We start from the raw sequence: 17021 nt of genomic DNA on the forward strand, positions 1-17021 counted from the left end.
CACTTTGTTACACCATTTTACATTTTACTTTTGCCTTCTTTGCTGCTACACACACACACACACACACACACACAGACACACACACACATGTTCCTTCATGAATATATATTTATTTGACTGTCTACTAAATCCTTCCCTTGGATGTCATCAGGCACCTTAAACTAAGATGTTCAACCTCCTTCACTAGTCATTTTCTCAGGGGTCAGCTTTCCCACCTGTCTGTCACTCAACTCTGTGAATGACTTGCCCTGTACACCCAGTTGCTGAGATCATAAGCATAAGAGTCTTCATTTCTTTCTTACTTCCTCCCTCGCTCTTAATTAACAATTTCCACCAATTTCACCTTCTTCGTATCTCTCCGTTCAACTGCTTTATCCTCATGCTCCCGGACTCAGTTTTATTTTGAGATCTCATGGTTCTGCCTAGGCTTTGGGGCTGGTGACATAAACTGGATCCCTGCTTCTAATCTATCCACTCTCTTAATTCCTATCATTCTTCTTATTATTCCAAGAAACATGTTTACATAATATGTACCATGATTCACACTTTATTGCTTAAAACCTTTTAAGAGGTCTCTACCTCTCACAGGCAAAGTCCCAATACCAAAATATTTATAAAGTGGACAATAAAATTCTATTTTAAATCACTGTTGCCTTTTCCAGAAATAAACTATTTTTAAAAAAATAAGATCCCTAAATTAGAGGCACTGCTAGAGTTTGAGGTTGCTGCTTTATTATGTACTGGTGGTTTGGGGACTCAGATGAGCAACTTATATCCGTGGATCCTTTCCCTGGCCACGGGAGCATTGAAGTAGAGTTTCACTCATGAGCTCACTTAATCCTGAGAATAACGCTAGGAAAATATTGTAACAATTTCCTGCATTGTACAGGAGCAATAACTGAGATTCAGGAAGGTGATGAAACTTCTCAAGGTTTATCATTTGCAAATGGAAAGGCCAGGATTTGGACACAGATTTAGATGCCAAAGCATTTGCCTATAACCACCAATGTCTCCTGTGCTCCAACACGAGTCTCCCACCTGCCGACAGCAGCTCTCTCAAGAGCGGAAGCTGGTGTTTCTCACATTAGTCTGTGCCGCCTCTGGACTGTGCTGGAATCACAGCGCCAGGCCCTGAGTCCTCACACTGTCCTCCTTAGGTCTCAGGGTGACCATCCCCATTCTGTGCACACAGGCTTTCTCCACATAAGACACAGCTCAATTGACTAGGTTTTAGTTTACTAATTTGCAATCATTTTCCAGCCCTGCATTCCCTGAGATTACACATGGATCACCTTGACAGGATTTCTGGGAGTCCATGAGCTCTTCTGTTCCAGATTCACAAGGAATCTCTTGGTTTATTTACACACAGGGCAGATCCATCAGTTACATGGTGAATTTTAAGAATAAACTTTCAGACAGCAGCCCTATTTTGGGGAGAAGGAACCTCAGTGCTATTTCCTTACTCCACTCGAAGTTTGGTGGTTGAATGAACTTTGTGCTGGCATGCTATTACTTCTGTTTTGTTTTTGTTCATTGCATACATGCATTTATACTTTTCTTTCTTTTCCCTTTAGTTTCTTTTCTTTTTATTTCCAACTTTTAATTTCAGGGGTACATGTGCAAGATGTGTAAGTTTATTACATAGGTAAACATGTGCCATGGTGGTTTGCTGCACAGATCATCCCATCACTTAGTTATTAAGCCCAGCATCCAGTAGCTATTCTTCCTGATGCTCTCCCTCCTGCCACTCCCAACCCTCCTACGGGCCCCAGTGTGTGTTGTTCCCCACCCCGATGTGTTCATGTGTTCTCATCAGTCGACTCCCACTTATAAGTGAGAAGATGCAGTATTTGGTTTCCTCCTCCTGTGTTAATTTACTGAGAATAAAGGCTTTCAGCTCCATCCATGTCCCTGCAAAGCACATGATCTCATTCATTTTTATGACTGCACAGTATTTCATGGTATATATGTACCACATTTTCTTTATCCAGTCTATCATTGATGGGCACTTAGGTGGATTTCATGCCTTTGCTATAGAGAATAGTGCTGCAATGAACAGACATGTGCATGTATCTTTATCATAGAATGGTTTCTATTCCTTTGGGTATATGCCCAGTAATGGAATTGCTCAGTCAAATGATAGTTGTGTCAAAGTCTTTGAGGAATCGCCACACTGTGTTCAAAAATGATTGAACTAATTTACACTCCCACCCACAGTGTAAACGTGTTCCTATTTCTCCACAACCTCTCTAGCATCTGTTGTTTTCATGGCTTTTTAATAGCCACTCTGACTGGTATAAGATGGTATCTCATTGTGGTTTTGATTTGCAATACATGCATACAGACTTTTCTTAGACATCCATTTAACTTCTATAAATCAGTGTTGCCTTTTATAGCTTATTTAAGATCGGATGAAAATGGATAAAATAATAATAAAAAGATGGTTGATAAATCTTTGAGCTCTGACTCCATGCCACGTCTGCTGGGTGCACAAATTATTGCTAACTCAGCCAATATTTCCCAGAGATAGATATTCCCCCACTTTTAAAAAATACATTAGAAACCAGAAGCTCAGAGAGGCTAAATGACTTAGGCTTTCTAGTTAATAAGTGACAAATCCACAATTTGTTCTTTCCATTACATAATAAAATATTACTGAGAGATTCATTACATTTTACATCCAGAAAATGACAATGATACCAGCAAAAATAGCTACAGTTGGGTGTATTCTAAGTGTTATTACATGAATTAGCTCATGACACTTTCACAAAATACCTATAAGACAGATGTGCAAAGGAGATGGAATTATTTCTCCTTCTGCTACATGATGAAGGCAGTACACTTTTAAAAAATGCAGACATTGGGATTTATCTGTAGTTCACAGAGAGCATTGCCATGGACCACGGAAGCAGCCCCAGGCAGAGTGGAAATGACAAAGACAGAGAGAATGAAAGGCACACGAAAACAGCATCACCAGCTTCCCATTCTGTCAGAGCTGTCCCCTTCAGACATACTTGGCTAAGAGTTCCAGTAAATTCTGATCAAGAAGAAGTTGTAAGGAATGTCTCCTTGTGTATCTGTGTTCTGACTGGTGAGTTCTGAATATCCCTGTGGTAAAGCCACCTCCTCAGGGAGAGGATCATTTCATGTAAATGCAAAATCATGATCTCTATAATGACTTTAAGTTTTATTTCTGGTACAATTTTGCAATTGCTCAAATAATGAGACTTTACAGACAATTTAGTGATAGTATATTTGAAAGGCTTGACAGATAACTGATGTAATAGAAACCTCAGCATATGTTTTGTTTTCCACAAGATTAAAAAAAAAAAGTATTTCATAGCTATGTTTTGTTTTCCAGAACTCATGGATGATAAGCTGTTCATATTAGATATTTTTCCCTAAAAGGTGGATAGGATGGTGGCATCATTAAATAAAAAGAAAGAAAAAAAAACCCGCTTTAATGCTACGCCAGGCAAAATATCAGCTATTTACCTCATTTAGAATTCTACAAAGTAATGATGTGACATTTTGGTTTTGAATTTTCAACCTGTTATTACAAGTTCTTTTTTTCTATTTTCATATTTTTTCTTTATCTCTTAATTGGGCAATGCCTTTTTATTCTTTCCATTGAAGTACCTCACAAAACATTCTGCCTAAAAAAAAAATGTAGGCTGGGCATAATGGTTCACGCCTGTAATCCCATAACTTTGAGAGTTCGACGCGTGAGGATTGCTTGAGGTCAGGAGTTTGAGGCTGCGGTGAGCCAAGATCACACCACTGCACTCGAGCCTGGGTGACAGAGTGAGATTCTGCCTTAAAAAAATAATAAAAAAAATTGAAACCCAGTCATGGGAACATTAGCATAAGGAAGCCAGTATCAAGTTACTCCAGAATGTATACTTTAAGAGTATATTCAATGACTAAAACTGCAGAAAGTAACTAGGAAGTGGAGCACATATCTGGCCAGGAAGTGTGGATGGGGAGAGAGAAAATGTCCCATCTCTTCATTCATGCATCCTCTCATTCAGCAGTTAACGCGTGGAGGACCCAACACGTGCCAAGCACACTCCTCTCCAACACAAGAGGCTGGCCCTGATTAGTTTGCAAGATGTGTCTGGGAATTCAGGGACTGAGTGAGCAAAAACCCACATAAACCCTTCCTAATTCCTGTCTGCCTAGAGAACAAGCACTTTCAAAACTCAGTAAGCAGCAGAGTAGCTCATAAACAGATTAATGAATAATAAAATTCAACCAATAGAGATTGCCTAATTTATTATTATTTTTAAATAAGGGATGGAACGTTAGTGTGCCCTGAGGTGAACTTTTTATTTCTCTCAGAATTCAGGATTGGGGCCCCTTCTCAAGATACTATGTGGTCTAAGGCGCCCTTAATGCATGGAGCCTGGGAATCTCAGAGGTGAAGGTTTTGAGGAAACCGAAAGAGTTCTGAAAGATCAAATAATGACCCAGGTGAGGAAACAGCAAAATTCGACACCACTAGGAGGTATCCAGCATCATCTCATTCTGCATCTCATGGGAAGGGAATGCAGGGCCCTTGGGGAGGGCAATGTCCTGGGGCCTGGATTAGACATGCATTCACCAAAACAAAAGCTTATTTTGAAGGCAAATGTATACAAAGATAACTTTTGGAACAGGAAGTTCACTTGTAACTACTTTTTAAAAAATTAATCATTTAATTGAACAACAAAAATTGTATATATTTATAGGGTATAACGTGATGTGTTGACATATGTATAAATTGTGGAATGGCTAAATCAAGCAACTTGACATATCTATCCCCTCACATGGAAACAATCTCAGTGTCCATCAGTGAATAAATGAATAACGAAAATGTGTATATAACAAATGAACTACTGTTCAACCTTGGCAAATTAAGAAAACCCTGCCCTTTTCAATAACATGAATAAACCTGGAATATATGATGGTAAATGAAATAATCCGGGCATAGAAAGAGAAATAACTACTTTTGACAGCCAGAAGAAAATCAATCTGTAGCAAAAGGCATGTAGGTTAAAATTTGGTAAGTATTTATTGTGAGATTGTGAAACAGGAGTAATGGCTAACAAGGAAGTAAATTTCAACTAATTCTATCATGGCTATGGCCTGACCTATCTAAAAATACATTGGTAAAAATCTGTCTAACAGAAATCATTCATCCATCGTTCATTCATGAATTTAGCAACATTTATTAAATAATTGCTCTGTAACAGAAAAGTAGAACCAAAGAGTAAATAGTAGCTTAAAGCTCCAGGATTCCATGTGCTAAAAAGATAACATCCCATAAAAATATTCTATTCTTTATGGAAAAGAATAAAATATTTTCTTTTTTGGATTATCAGATGACCGGAATTTACACCTTACATCATTTTCTCTTCCTATTTTTGCCATATCACTTTATACAAGGGTACACTAAGGGCAAGAGGCAAAGAACAGAGTTACTAAAAATCAAATAAAAACTTCTGTACTTTCTTCTAAAATAAATAAAAGAATGTTCTACTGCTAAGTAAAAGAGCTTCACTTTAGGGCAACCTGGTTGTTTGGATGAGAAGACTCTTCATTTGGGCCACGGGTCATCATCATGAGGGACACTGTGTATTCTCTCTGCCTTCTCCAACATGCTGCTCCACCAGCCTTTGACGCCTCTTGCTGGATGATTGTTTTTCCACCTTCCACACAGCCCAACACTCTCCTATGCTGTCTCCAGGGTCTGCAACCCAGAGCTGTCACCAGAGTTTCCTTTCTTACTCTCAACAAGCCAGCACTATAAAGTAGCTGGTTCAGAAAGCATCTAGTTGGGAGGACTCCTAGAGATTGAATGATTATGTTGAGAGAAGTTCCTTTGCAAACAGTCATTAATCAGTAAAATTATTATTCTTTATATGTTCCTTCATTTATTCCTTTTTCATTACAATTTAGTGATTTGGCTGAGATAGAAAAACCCCTAGGAAATCAGCTAATTCCGACGGGTAGTTTAAGCTTTCCTCTTACTCTAAGAAGGAAATGTGCTTTTGAGGTTCTCTGAATGACTTTTTTTTCTCTCCCCACCCACCTCAACCTTGTGAGCTGTGTCACTTTCACTCAGCCCTACAACATGCACTCATTATCTTCATTTACTTGGGTCTTATTGAAATGTATGTTATTCAGTTACAGTGGCTTATTAAAATAGAACAAGACGGCCATGGTTGAATGCACCTATAGTCCCAATGCTTTGGGAGGCTGAGATGGGAGGATTGCTTGAACCCAGGAGTTCAAGAACAGCCTGGACAACAAAGTGAGAAGCGTACTCAAAAAAATAATAAAACAAAACAAAAAATTATCAATCACCAGAGGCTTAGAATATGCCCCAGTTTCCCTAAGCACCCTGGCTTAGCAAAAAGAAACATGCATGCTGTGGTGATGTGATTTGAGAGACTGTAGGAGAGTTCTCTCTAGCATCCTTACTGACTGGCTACTCTTCAAAACTCCAACATTAGCAGCTCCTTTGACATAATCATTAAGGGCATCCTTAGATTCAGCTAAAATGCCTACTCTGCCCCTTAGTCAAGCGACCTTAACTGAACCATTTATCATCTCTGAGCCTCAGTTTCTTTTTTCTGGGGAAAAGAAATAATAAAATCAACCTCAAGAGTTATTGAGATGTTAATATGAGGTACAGTATATAAAATATTAAGAACAATTCAGGATATGATAGGTAACATTTAAGTGACAATACTATCTAGGAGTTGTAACATATTCAACCGCTATCCACTGCGTGCTATACAAGGCCAAGTCAGTTTTCTGATTAATTTCACCAGAGCAAAAACTTGAGGGAATTTTACAAGGCAAGAATATCCAAAGTTTCTCTGAGGCACACAGAGCACCACTGATATAAAGAGAGGCGTGGTGGTCTAAAACAAAAATTTGAAACGTGTGGAAAGTCAGCTGTCAAGAAATAAGTTGCATGTATGTTGAACTTGATTAACTATTTCACAAGTGTGTTAGCTTTTGTTATTTTTCCTTTCTGCAGTAAATAGTAGAGTTTGATAGATAAATAATAAATGCATTTTCACAAAGATGTGCCTGGTGTCATGTGTGAATACTTATCGTATGCCCATAATCCTTGTACAGACAAAGCTAGCTCACTGTTATTTCCATACAAGTAGCTTCATAACCTGGATTTGACCTTCCTCCTTTCCTTTATCTTCTGTACATTTCTCATATGACGACTGTGCAACAACCACACCAATATATTTGTGGTTTAAGAGGCTGGTGATTTTTATATTATTTTAAATTTCCCCACTGCACACAGATGTTCCCCCTACCACCACCCGCTACTTGTAGTACATCAGTTTGTTTATTTATTTAACTAGCTGCTTCTGCTCCTTCAAAACGTAACTGCTGCTTCTCTTCACAATCTAAATTTCCCAGCTCATTTCTACCCCAGGTTCAGGCACATCTGTGCTTATTTCTCTCGCCAGATTTTTTAAACCCATGTATTTCTATTAGGTTGGTGCAAAACTCACGGCAGTTTTTGCCACTACTTTTTTTTTTTTTTTTTTTGAGATGGAGTCTCAGTCTGTCACTAGGCTGGAGTGCAGTGGCGCTATCTCGGCTCACTGCAACCTCCACCTCCTGGGTTCAAGTGATTCTCCTGCCTCAGCCTCCTGAGTAGCTGAAACTACAGGCACGCACCACCATGCCCAGCTAATTTTTGTATTTTTAGTAGAGATGTGGTTTCACCGTGTTGGCCAGGTTGGTCTCGAGCTCCTGCCCTCGTGATCCACTCACCTCGGCCTCCCAAAGTGCTGGGATTACAGGTGTGAGCCACCGTGCCCGGCCTTGCCACTACTTTTAAATGGCAAAAACCACCATTACTTTTGTACCCACCTAATAACTAAATAGCATTTTCTTTCCAGTGTTCTGAGGGTTCCTCAAGGGCAGGGACCGTAATGCCCCTGACTTTCTCTGCACAGCAGACTATCTGTCTGGCACAGAGTAGGCACTAAGTAAGTAAGTGATAAATCAGTAAATATCTGATAACATAATACATATAAATGCTTCTATAATAAAGTATTTATAAAAACCCTTTATCACAAGCTATGACTTGCACTAAGACAATGAATGAAGCTCAGAAGTGTTGAATCAGAATCTCAGTCTCTACTCCCTCTTGAGAATGACAGAAGAAATTTTCTGATCTGTTCTCACCTAGACTTTGCCCCAAGATGGTCAACGTGCTACTATGGGACATCCAGGAGTGAGTCAGGCATCCTTAAGAGGGGAAGTTCAGTCGTTTTCTCTTGACCTTTGATAGGCTGATTGTTGAACAGGACCTTATCTAATAATCAATTCTGGTGCCCTGAGCGAGGTCTCTTGCCACAGAAAATGGCACTGGATGGAAAATAGTCCCTGGCTCTAAAGGAAATGGAAAGGGTCATGAAATATGTAATAACTTCTGGAGTGATCAAGGTGAGAGAAGACATTATGAAGAATCCCTCTGAGCTCACTCTAGATGATGAAGTGAAATTATCAGATGAGGGGTTCAGAGGATAGTGAAACATTGAGCAAGTCAAAGGAGGGAGAGGCTGGGAGTAGAATGGAAGAGATCAATGGAAAGTTTTAGGAAAGGAGACACAGAGCTCTTCAGCCCAATTAAGGGATATAAGGCCACGCTTTTCCCTGCCCCTCAGTGTGCAGTAATTTAAGCCTGGGTCAGTTGTTCCCAAGTAAGAGGAGACACTAAGGTAGTGTTCAGTAGGCAAATGTCCTATAAAGAAAGGGGTAAAGGAAAAGAAACAGTGAGCAAAGATCAAGAAGGCAGCTAAGAAAGGATTCAGAGTCTGCCGGGAGCATTGGCTCACGCCTGTAATCCCAGCACTTTGGGAGGTCCAGGCAAGAGAATCATGAGGTCAGGAGCTCGAGACCAGCCTGACCAATATGGAGCAACCCTGTCTGTACTAAACCTTAGCTAGGCGTGGTGGTGTGCCCTGTAATACCAGCTACTAAGGAGCCTGAGGCAGGAGAATCGCTTGAACCCGGGAAGTAGAGGTTGCAGTGAGCAGAGATTGCATCATTGCACCCCAGCCTGGGCGACAGAGCAAGACTCTGTCTAAGAAAGAAAGAAAGAGAGAGAGAGAGAGAGAAAGGAAGGAAGGAAAGAAGGAAGGAAGGAAGGAAGGAAAGAAGGAAGGAAGGAAGAGAGGGAAGGAGGGAGAGAGGGAAGGAGGAGGGAGGGGAGGGGTCAGAGTCAAGAGTAACTAGAGGGAAGCACTTCTACTTATTCTAGCTCCTATATCTGTTTCTTTGACTATACACATAGTGTCTAATATGCACTGTGAGAGTAAACTTATAAATCAAAGGAATGAGTGAATCCAAGCGATTGGGAGCAGACGTTTGAATATGTTTTACGGCAGCACTATCCGTAACCATCTAACCATCTAACCGAACCATCTAACACTTCAACACATCTCCCAAGCTCATAGGTGCCATCTTGTGATAATTCTCTTCTTTAAAGATTGTCTAAATTAATCTGTTCAACTAATTACCACTGAATGTCTTCTGTAGGTCTTGAGAGGTATAATGTTTAAAGAGACATGGCCTCCACCCAGGATACAAATCATAGTTGGTTTGTAGGCATCCGCAATAATGAGATAGAATTTGCTGCAGGATAAAGTGGGGGCTCACAGAATGCAGAAGCCCATTCTACCTGTGGTTAACTATATCTGATTTTACCCACATGAAGAGGCAAAATTCATTACCCTATAATTTCGGCCAGCTTGAGTTTAGGAGAAGGCACTCGGGTAACCTGCCCTGGTGCCCAAGCAGCCCTAGGGTGTTCTGAAGTGATAATACACATCTCCTAGGACCCAATGAAGACAGACGCCTGGTCCTTTCCTTGCTGAACTGAGATTTTGACTTAACTTTATATTTTATGTGAAATAGTCCTTGCTGTTAACAGTTTGAGGAGTGAGTAAAAACACTAAAGGGAAATTTGGGGATTGAGACTAGCTTAACATAAGAGTTTTTAATTAAAATTAAGTAGCATTTGATGAAGTAAGCAAAATTGCTAAGCCAAAACCAAAGAATGCTTTAAATTCAGTCAAAACAAAAGTATATTTGGAAATGATCTGTACATATTTTCATAATCAATACAGTAAAAAACTAGCAGTTCACCTGGAGGATAAAAGAAGAGTAAATGTAATGGGCATGGAAGCTTCAAACTAAATTGATTTTACAGAAGTAAGTTGGTGTAGGAGACTAAGAAACTCTGGTGGCAGAAATGGCTGATTTCTGATTCTGTATCTATCACTTGACAGACATATTTGACACTGGGAAAATTATTTAACATCTCTGCAATAGATACTACTCAACATTAAGAAGCAAAAGTAAGATAATTATATGAAATTTAATAGATGCTTAATAAATATACATTTCCTTTGCTATGTGTTTATTGGTAGCAAAAGGGAAGGCTGGTGACTGAAACATCAATGGGAGCATGAAGAAAGCCTATATAACCCCACATCCCTATCTCTCTCACTCTCTCCCCCCAAAACATATAGTCTACATATCATAAATACCCTGACTCAATCGCAAAGCTCAATATTGCATGCCATTCCTTGTTTGAAATGGGAAGTTCTGAATATAAGAAGCTGATGGGGGCCAAGTGTGGTGGCTCATGCCTGTAATCCCAGCACTTTGGGAAGCCAAGGCAGGTGGATCACGAGGTCAAGATATCAAGACCATCCTGGCCAACATGGTGAAACTCTTGTCTCAACTAAAAATACAGAAAAAAAAAAAAAAAAAAGAGCTAGGAGTGGTGGCACGTGCTTTTGCTACCAGCTACTCAGGAGGCTGAGGCAGGAAAATTGCTTGAACCTGGCAGGCGGAGGTTGCAGTGAGCCAAGATCGCGACACTGCACTCCAGCCTGGTGACAGAGTGAGACTCTGTCTCAAAAAAAAAAAAAAAAAAAAGAAGAAGAAGCTGATGGTATGACCACATGCTTATATGTACCAAACATAAGTTATCATACTGAAAACACTAGAATTTACCATTTTTAAGGTTAAAAAACAAAAGTCACCATGGGGGGAGCTCCAGTTTGTATTGAATTTCTCATCCATGTGCTTCTGTCTTGGGGAATTTTATGCATCAATTAATGTGCTTTCTCTATAATTGCAGAAAGATGGAGATTCTCATTACCATTCATCCTTGTCAGCGTCGCAATTGCAAAAGTGCTGAATGTCCAGGCAGCTCTCGTCTAGGCCACACTCACACTGCTGGACCCCAGGAGGGGAACCTCCCCAGTAAGGGTGCCTTTCATTGGACCGCCCAATCCACCAGGTAAATGGTGTTCCATCTGGAAGACAAGATATTCCACCAGTCAGGGTAGGGCAAGCCTGAAGTAACACAGGGGATGGCACAGAAACTGAGCTGAAAATATCTTGAAGAATAGATGTATATAGATAATCTCCTTCCCTTCCTGTCTTCTTCCCTCCCTCACATCCCCCCTTCCCTTTGCTTGCTTTCTTCATTTCTTTGTTTCGTTATCTCATTTTTTTGTTCTTTTTCCGTCTCTGTCTCTCTTTCTCACTCTTTCTATATATTTAAATTTGTATTTCTACATCTATATGTGCCCATATATGTACACATATAAACGACATTTTCATCAAAATGTTTGTATAGTCAAATATTGATGAATGGCAATGCTGAGAGGCAGTGTCGTAAACTTGAATTCTTACCAGATCAGGCACGATTGAGTAAGTTAGGTCAGAATTTAGACCAAAATATTTTAATATATGAATTTTAAAAAATAATAACTTTCTTTTAAAACTACCAAAGAGAAAATGAGAGCACTAGGGCCAAGATTAGCCTGACCTCTGTCCTCAGTTCTGGGTAGACAATGAGGAAGTTAAAGACTCAGGTGAAGAAGAGGTTGGCTGTGTAAGAGGGCTGGTTCTGACGGCCTCCCATTGATTTCTCTCAGGATAATAGTAGCCCTGCAGTTGCCATATCCTCTGATTTTGTTTTTTAAAAAGACGTCATTAGTTCTAAGCTCAAAGATTTGGGGAAAAAAAAAATAAAAGCACTGTTAAAGCTGATAATATGTGGACCAAACAAACCCTTGTGAAGGTTATATTTAACCCACATAAAGGTGGTATGCAACCTGTGATTTCCAGTCTTTATAGCTAACTGGAAACCATTTTTGAGTCTTGTCCTTCTCAATTTTTTTCTTTACAAAATGTAGTTTAGTGAAATCTGTTGGATTTTTTATGATTGAGAATATTTCAGTAGCTTAGAATTATCATTCTTAAAGTGATACTGCATCCAAAACAAGACAGGCAGATGAAAGTGTTATACATCATTAGGCTGAAGGATGTGAGGCCTGGGCTCCCTTTGGTAATTGTCTTATTTGTGATTGATATACAACAGGTGCTTAACATGTGCTTATTTAAAAAATGAAAGAAATATTTATTAAGGGCCACTTTATATCATTTGCAATTTTACAGTGAATAATAGCAATTGTCTGAGGATGTTACAAGGTTGAAATTTTGCCTAATCAAGATTCTAGTTTACATGCATATTCTTATGTACAAACATAAAAATCACAATTAATCTCTATATACAAAGAGCAACAACTTTCTCTTACTTGCCTCCAGGCTATCATCCCCATGAAAGCCACTGAGGTAAGTAGGAAGAGACCAGGCAACCTAAAGCTTTCATTAATCTGAAGGTCATGAGAAAAACATACAGAAGGTACTTTGAAAAGCAGCAGCATTTTAGGGGTGCTGATTCATGAAGCAGAGGGCCTGGAGGACTACAGTCATCCCAACATAGCACTCCACACTCTGCCTAAAGTAAGTTCAATTCCTATGTCATCTTTAAAGCTAGAGTTTCAATTGGAGATGTCTGTCAACCAGTGTGTTCTTTTAAAGAATAGTTATAAACAATATGAATTCATTTTCTTTAGTTTCAAATAACTGTAAATCACTGTAAAATACTACATATGAATTGCTTTCTTCCTAAATCCCTGCTCGGGTGAGCCAAGCATACCTGGCCTAGAGGACTGGCAGGCTTATTTGGAGCATGGAGCACATTCAGGAATGGAGTAAGCTTAGGTGGGTCATCACAGCATGAGTCCAGCCAGCATGAGGGTGAAGCATTTTGTATTTGAATACATTTGTCAGTGTTGTCCTTGGGCCCAAGAATGGAAAGAAATCTCTCAAACTCTCCCTCCTTTCAACAGCCCAGGCCTCTACTCTCAGACTCTAGAATCCAGACTACACAGTCAAATCCAATGAGCAAGAGATACTTTGTTTATGAACTACCTGAAAGGCTATAAGCACATTAATTGCATTGTTACTAATGGTACAAGCTCTGAACAGCCAGTTTGTGTGCAACTTCTGGTGGATGTGTTGCTTCTAGTAGATTTACCAATTCTTATTTGGTGTTTTTACTCCCTAGAAGTTCCATTAGCAGCCCAACTCTTAATTCCGTTTTGAATCCATCAACATCTTGCACCACTTTGGCCTCTTAGTGCCTCCCTCCTAATGTCTGGCTTAAAGGTTGAGAAGTTTAAAAGTTGAAACATGTTTTAACCAAATGACTCTCAACAAACAAGAAGAAAAAGAGAGAGAACAAAAAATTATGTATCTATATATGAAAACCGGAGGATTATTGCTAAATTTTCCCTTTAGATGTCCCATCTTTGTGTCTTGGTCTCTGTGCAGTACTGGAGAGATTATAGCAAATGAAGATACTGAGGATCAAACAGGGGTTTGACTCGCCTCAAGTCTTGATGCTAACCATGTAGTCAGGAAGAAAAAACACAACCTAGGCTGTAAATTTTGGCCATTGCAGAAATTGAACTTTTTCTTTCCTGACAGGAGGTTCTTTCAAAAGTGAAGGAACAAAGCATGATTACAAATATTTTATTTACAAACTATGAATTCATTCAACAAATATTTACTAAGGATTCATACTATTTCAGACAAGTTTCTAGGCACTTGGAATAAATCACGTAAGAAAACATACCAAAATAAAGAAACAAACAAAACATGCCCTCCTGCTCGTTACATGGTAATTAATAGGAAATGACAATAAAAATACTTATATAATTTAGTATTTAGAAAGGGATAAGAGGTATGTTGTATTAGTCCATTTTCATGCTGCTGATAAAAACACACCTAAGACTGGGTAATTTATAAAGAAAAAGGGGATTAATGGACTCACAATTCCATCTGACTGGAGAGGCCTCACCGTCACAGTGGAAGGCAAAAGACATGTCTTACATGGATAAGAGAGAACTGAGTGCCAAGTGAAAGGGTAAACCCCTTATAAAATCATCAGATCTTGTAAGACTTATTCACTACCACGAGAACAGAATGGGGCAAATTGCACCCATGATTCAATTATCTCCCACCTGGTCCCTCCCACAACACATGGGAATCATGGGAGCTACAATTCAGGATGAGATTTGGGTGGGGACACAGCCAAACCCTATCATATATGGAAAATATAAAACAGGCTAAGGACAGCAAGTGTGCTGTGAAGAAGGGGTGTTGCAATTTTAAACCATACCAATCAGGAAAAACTTTGTTGAAAATACATCCTGAACAAAACTCATAGGCCACGGATAAGTCACCTGTGGCCATCTGGAAAAGCTCATTGCAGACAAAGTAAAAGAACAACATAAAGAACAAATCAGGGCATTTTTTTAGAATCTATGGCTAGGTTTTTAAACTGCACTTTGCAAAATGTTGCAAATGTTCCAATAGGAAGGTTTAACAGGAAAAAAAATGGGTAGCATAAAACAGATAAAATAGAACTTAATTGATCAGGTTCTTGAATAGAAGCTAAGAATTCACTCTGCCTGTTCCAAGCCAAAATGTATTATTATGAAGATGCTGTACTACCACAGAATCATAAATATAAAACCCTGCCCAGCTGGCTGCCCCCGAATGCTGAACGTCTAGAGACGGATTCAGTCGACATGCTGTCTGCACCACCATGACCTCCCTGCAAGTATCTTGAGCTGCAACCCCTGTCTCCCCAAAGATGAGTTTCTGCAGACCCTGTGTCTGCAAAAAAGAAGGTTCACATACAGCCTGCTTCCTGGGGCTATCTTCCCATCACAGCATCTCACAGGAGGGGCTGATGGGTAAAGCACAAGTTGCATACTTGGGTCCCAGCTAGAAAGGAGATTCGGGATTTAAATTCTGACTTCTTTGCTGTGGAGGCGGGACTCACAACACATTTTCCCCTAATACAGAAGAGTTATTCAAAAGCTAAGCAGAAACTTAGTATCTCTTAATGGATCAATATTTTAAATCTCTGAAATCTCTATTTCTTCCACCAAATGGGGTTATTAAACCAAATATAAACCTGTTTTGATGCTTCTGATAAACAAAGAACTCTATGAAATCTGGTGAGCAGGGCTTAAAGAGGTTCCACAATTTTGCTGTGAAAACCAGGAAGACACTTCACTTTGACAAAAAGCAAATGGGGAAAAACTCTGTCTATCCCCCAGCTGCCTGCATGTGACATAGATATCTCTCCGCGGTAGAGGTCTGCGTTATGCACTGTGCTTCCGGGGCCTGGGGCTCTGGGGATTTGTGAGGCCAGCTCCTTGGCTAGGAAACCAGAGTTTTCATACACAGCCTCAGCAGCCATGCAACGCAAGGACTTCCACAAAACAGCCAAGATTAAGAAAACAAGAGGACTGGGACCTGATGGGAGACTCCTCCAGGAATTCCCAGTAGCAGCCACAAAGCTCTTAGGGAGTTGTCAAGGTCCTCTGTAAGCAGGGTATAAAAAAAATACGACTGAGGAATTGCATAAGTTTACATTACTTCTATGCAAATATTATTGTCATATGACCTCATGCATATAAACAAGGTATGGGAAAACTCAAATTACATATATATATGTGTGTGTGTGTATGTTTGTCTGTGTGTGTATAATATGTTTAATATATATGTATATCTATAAATCCTCCTAAGAAAGTATTTGTTTTAGAGTGTACACAGTAAGTGATCACAGAAGGTGATCTTACACACTGCCACACAATAATAACACTATAGCACAAGGCAATGTCAGCATTGAGTGCTGGAACCTTCTCAGGATCTCCCTACCCAAAGTTTCAAGGGGATAACCATGAGTGTGTTTTGCTTTGTTGCAGACAACATGCAAACTGAGAGGCACAGTTTAAGCCCTGTAGCTGCCTTCTTTTCAAATGTTCAGTGTCTTTCTGAGTTTTTACTCAAAGTGTTTTAATGGACCTAAATTCTTCCCCAATTTTAAAGTAGAGTATTTGACAAACAAATTAAAAGAAAAAAAGTTTGCAAAACTACTATTTAACCCATTTGGCAGAGCAGACTGCATAAGGGTATGTTGTCTTAGGTCTGCCTATAAAACTCCTTGCCAGTGAACTTCCCCCAGTCATTTCAACACAGTGAGCCTCTTCCCCTCTTAATCAGTGTAGATGTAAAGTCCAAATATCTTCACTGTTTCTCCACTGCAGAAATTTCTAGGTGTGTTTTACCTCCAATTTAGATTGCCAGCTGCAGGTTTCTATTTTTCTAATTATCCTAAACAGGATAATGCATCATAAACTTGGAAAAGAATTATCTCAATTGAGCCACAAAAAGAAATAAAAAATAAAGTGTGAGAATAAGGACTGCATGTTGTATGTCACTGAGCTTTGGCAACTGGTTATATAGCATTTTTGCAATAATAACTGATAAAATACAAATTAGGTATAAATCACGTGAAAATAAATTCTGTAGGGGTTATAAAGAAGTACATAGAAAGATCAATGATGGCTCTAATTTCAAGGTGTTTGCAATATGGTTAGAAACCGCTAGTGTCTTTCCCATCTGCCCTTCTTCCTTCCCACATGTGATTTATATAAACCCAATCTGGGTTCACCTGGAGTCTGTCCCAACCCAGCCCCAATGATCGACAGTGTAACCTGACTTCCATGCCTTTGTCCCCTTCAAACACGGTGCTTGGCTGTCACTGCAAT

General features: G+C 39.5%; 1 protein-coding gene across 2 annotated transcripts in view; it reads right to left on the reverse strand.

Annotated features, from left to right (window-relative positions):
* Positions 1-17021, reverse strand: part of CNTNAP5 (contactin associated protein family member 5) — an 876843-nt gene that overhangs the window by 163045 nt on the left and 696777 nt on the right. For both annotated transcript variants that reach the window (XM_055108578.2, XM_008953637.5), the window contains exon 14: positions 11198-11354. In XM_055108578.2, coding sequence (XP_054964553.1) covers positions 11198-11354 — 157 coding nt within the window. The remainder of the gene's footprint in view (positions 1-11197; positions 11355-17021) is intronic.

This window comes from Pan paniscus, chromosome 13, assembly GCF_029289425.2.
Source record: "Pan paniscus chromosome 13, NHGRI_mPanPan1-v2.0_pri, whole genome shotgun sequence".
NCBI lineage: Eukaryota > Metazoa > Chordata > Mammalia > Primates > Hominidae > Pan > Pan paniscus.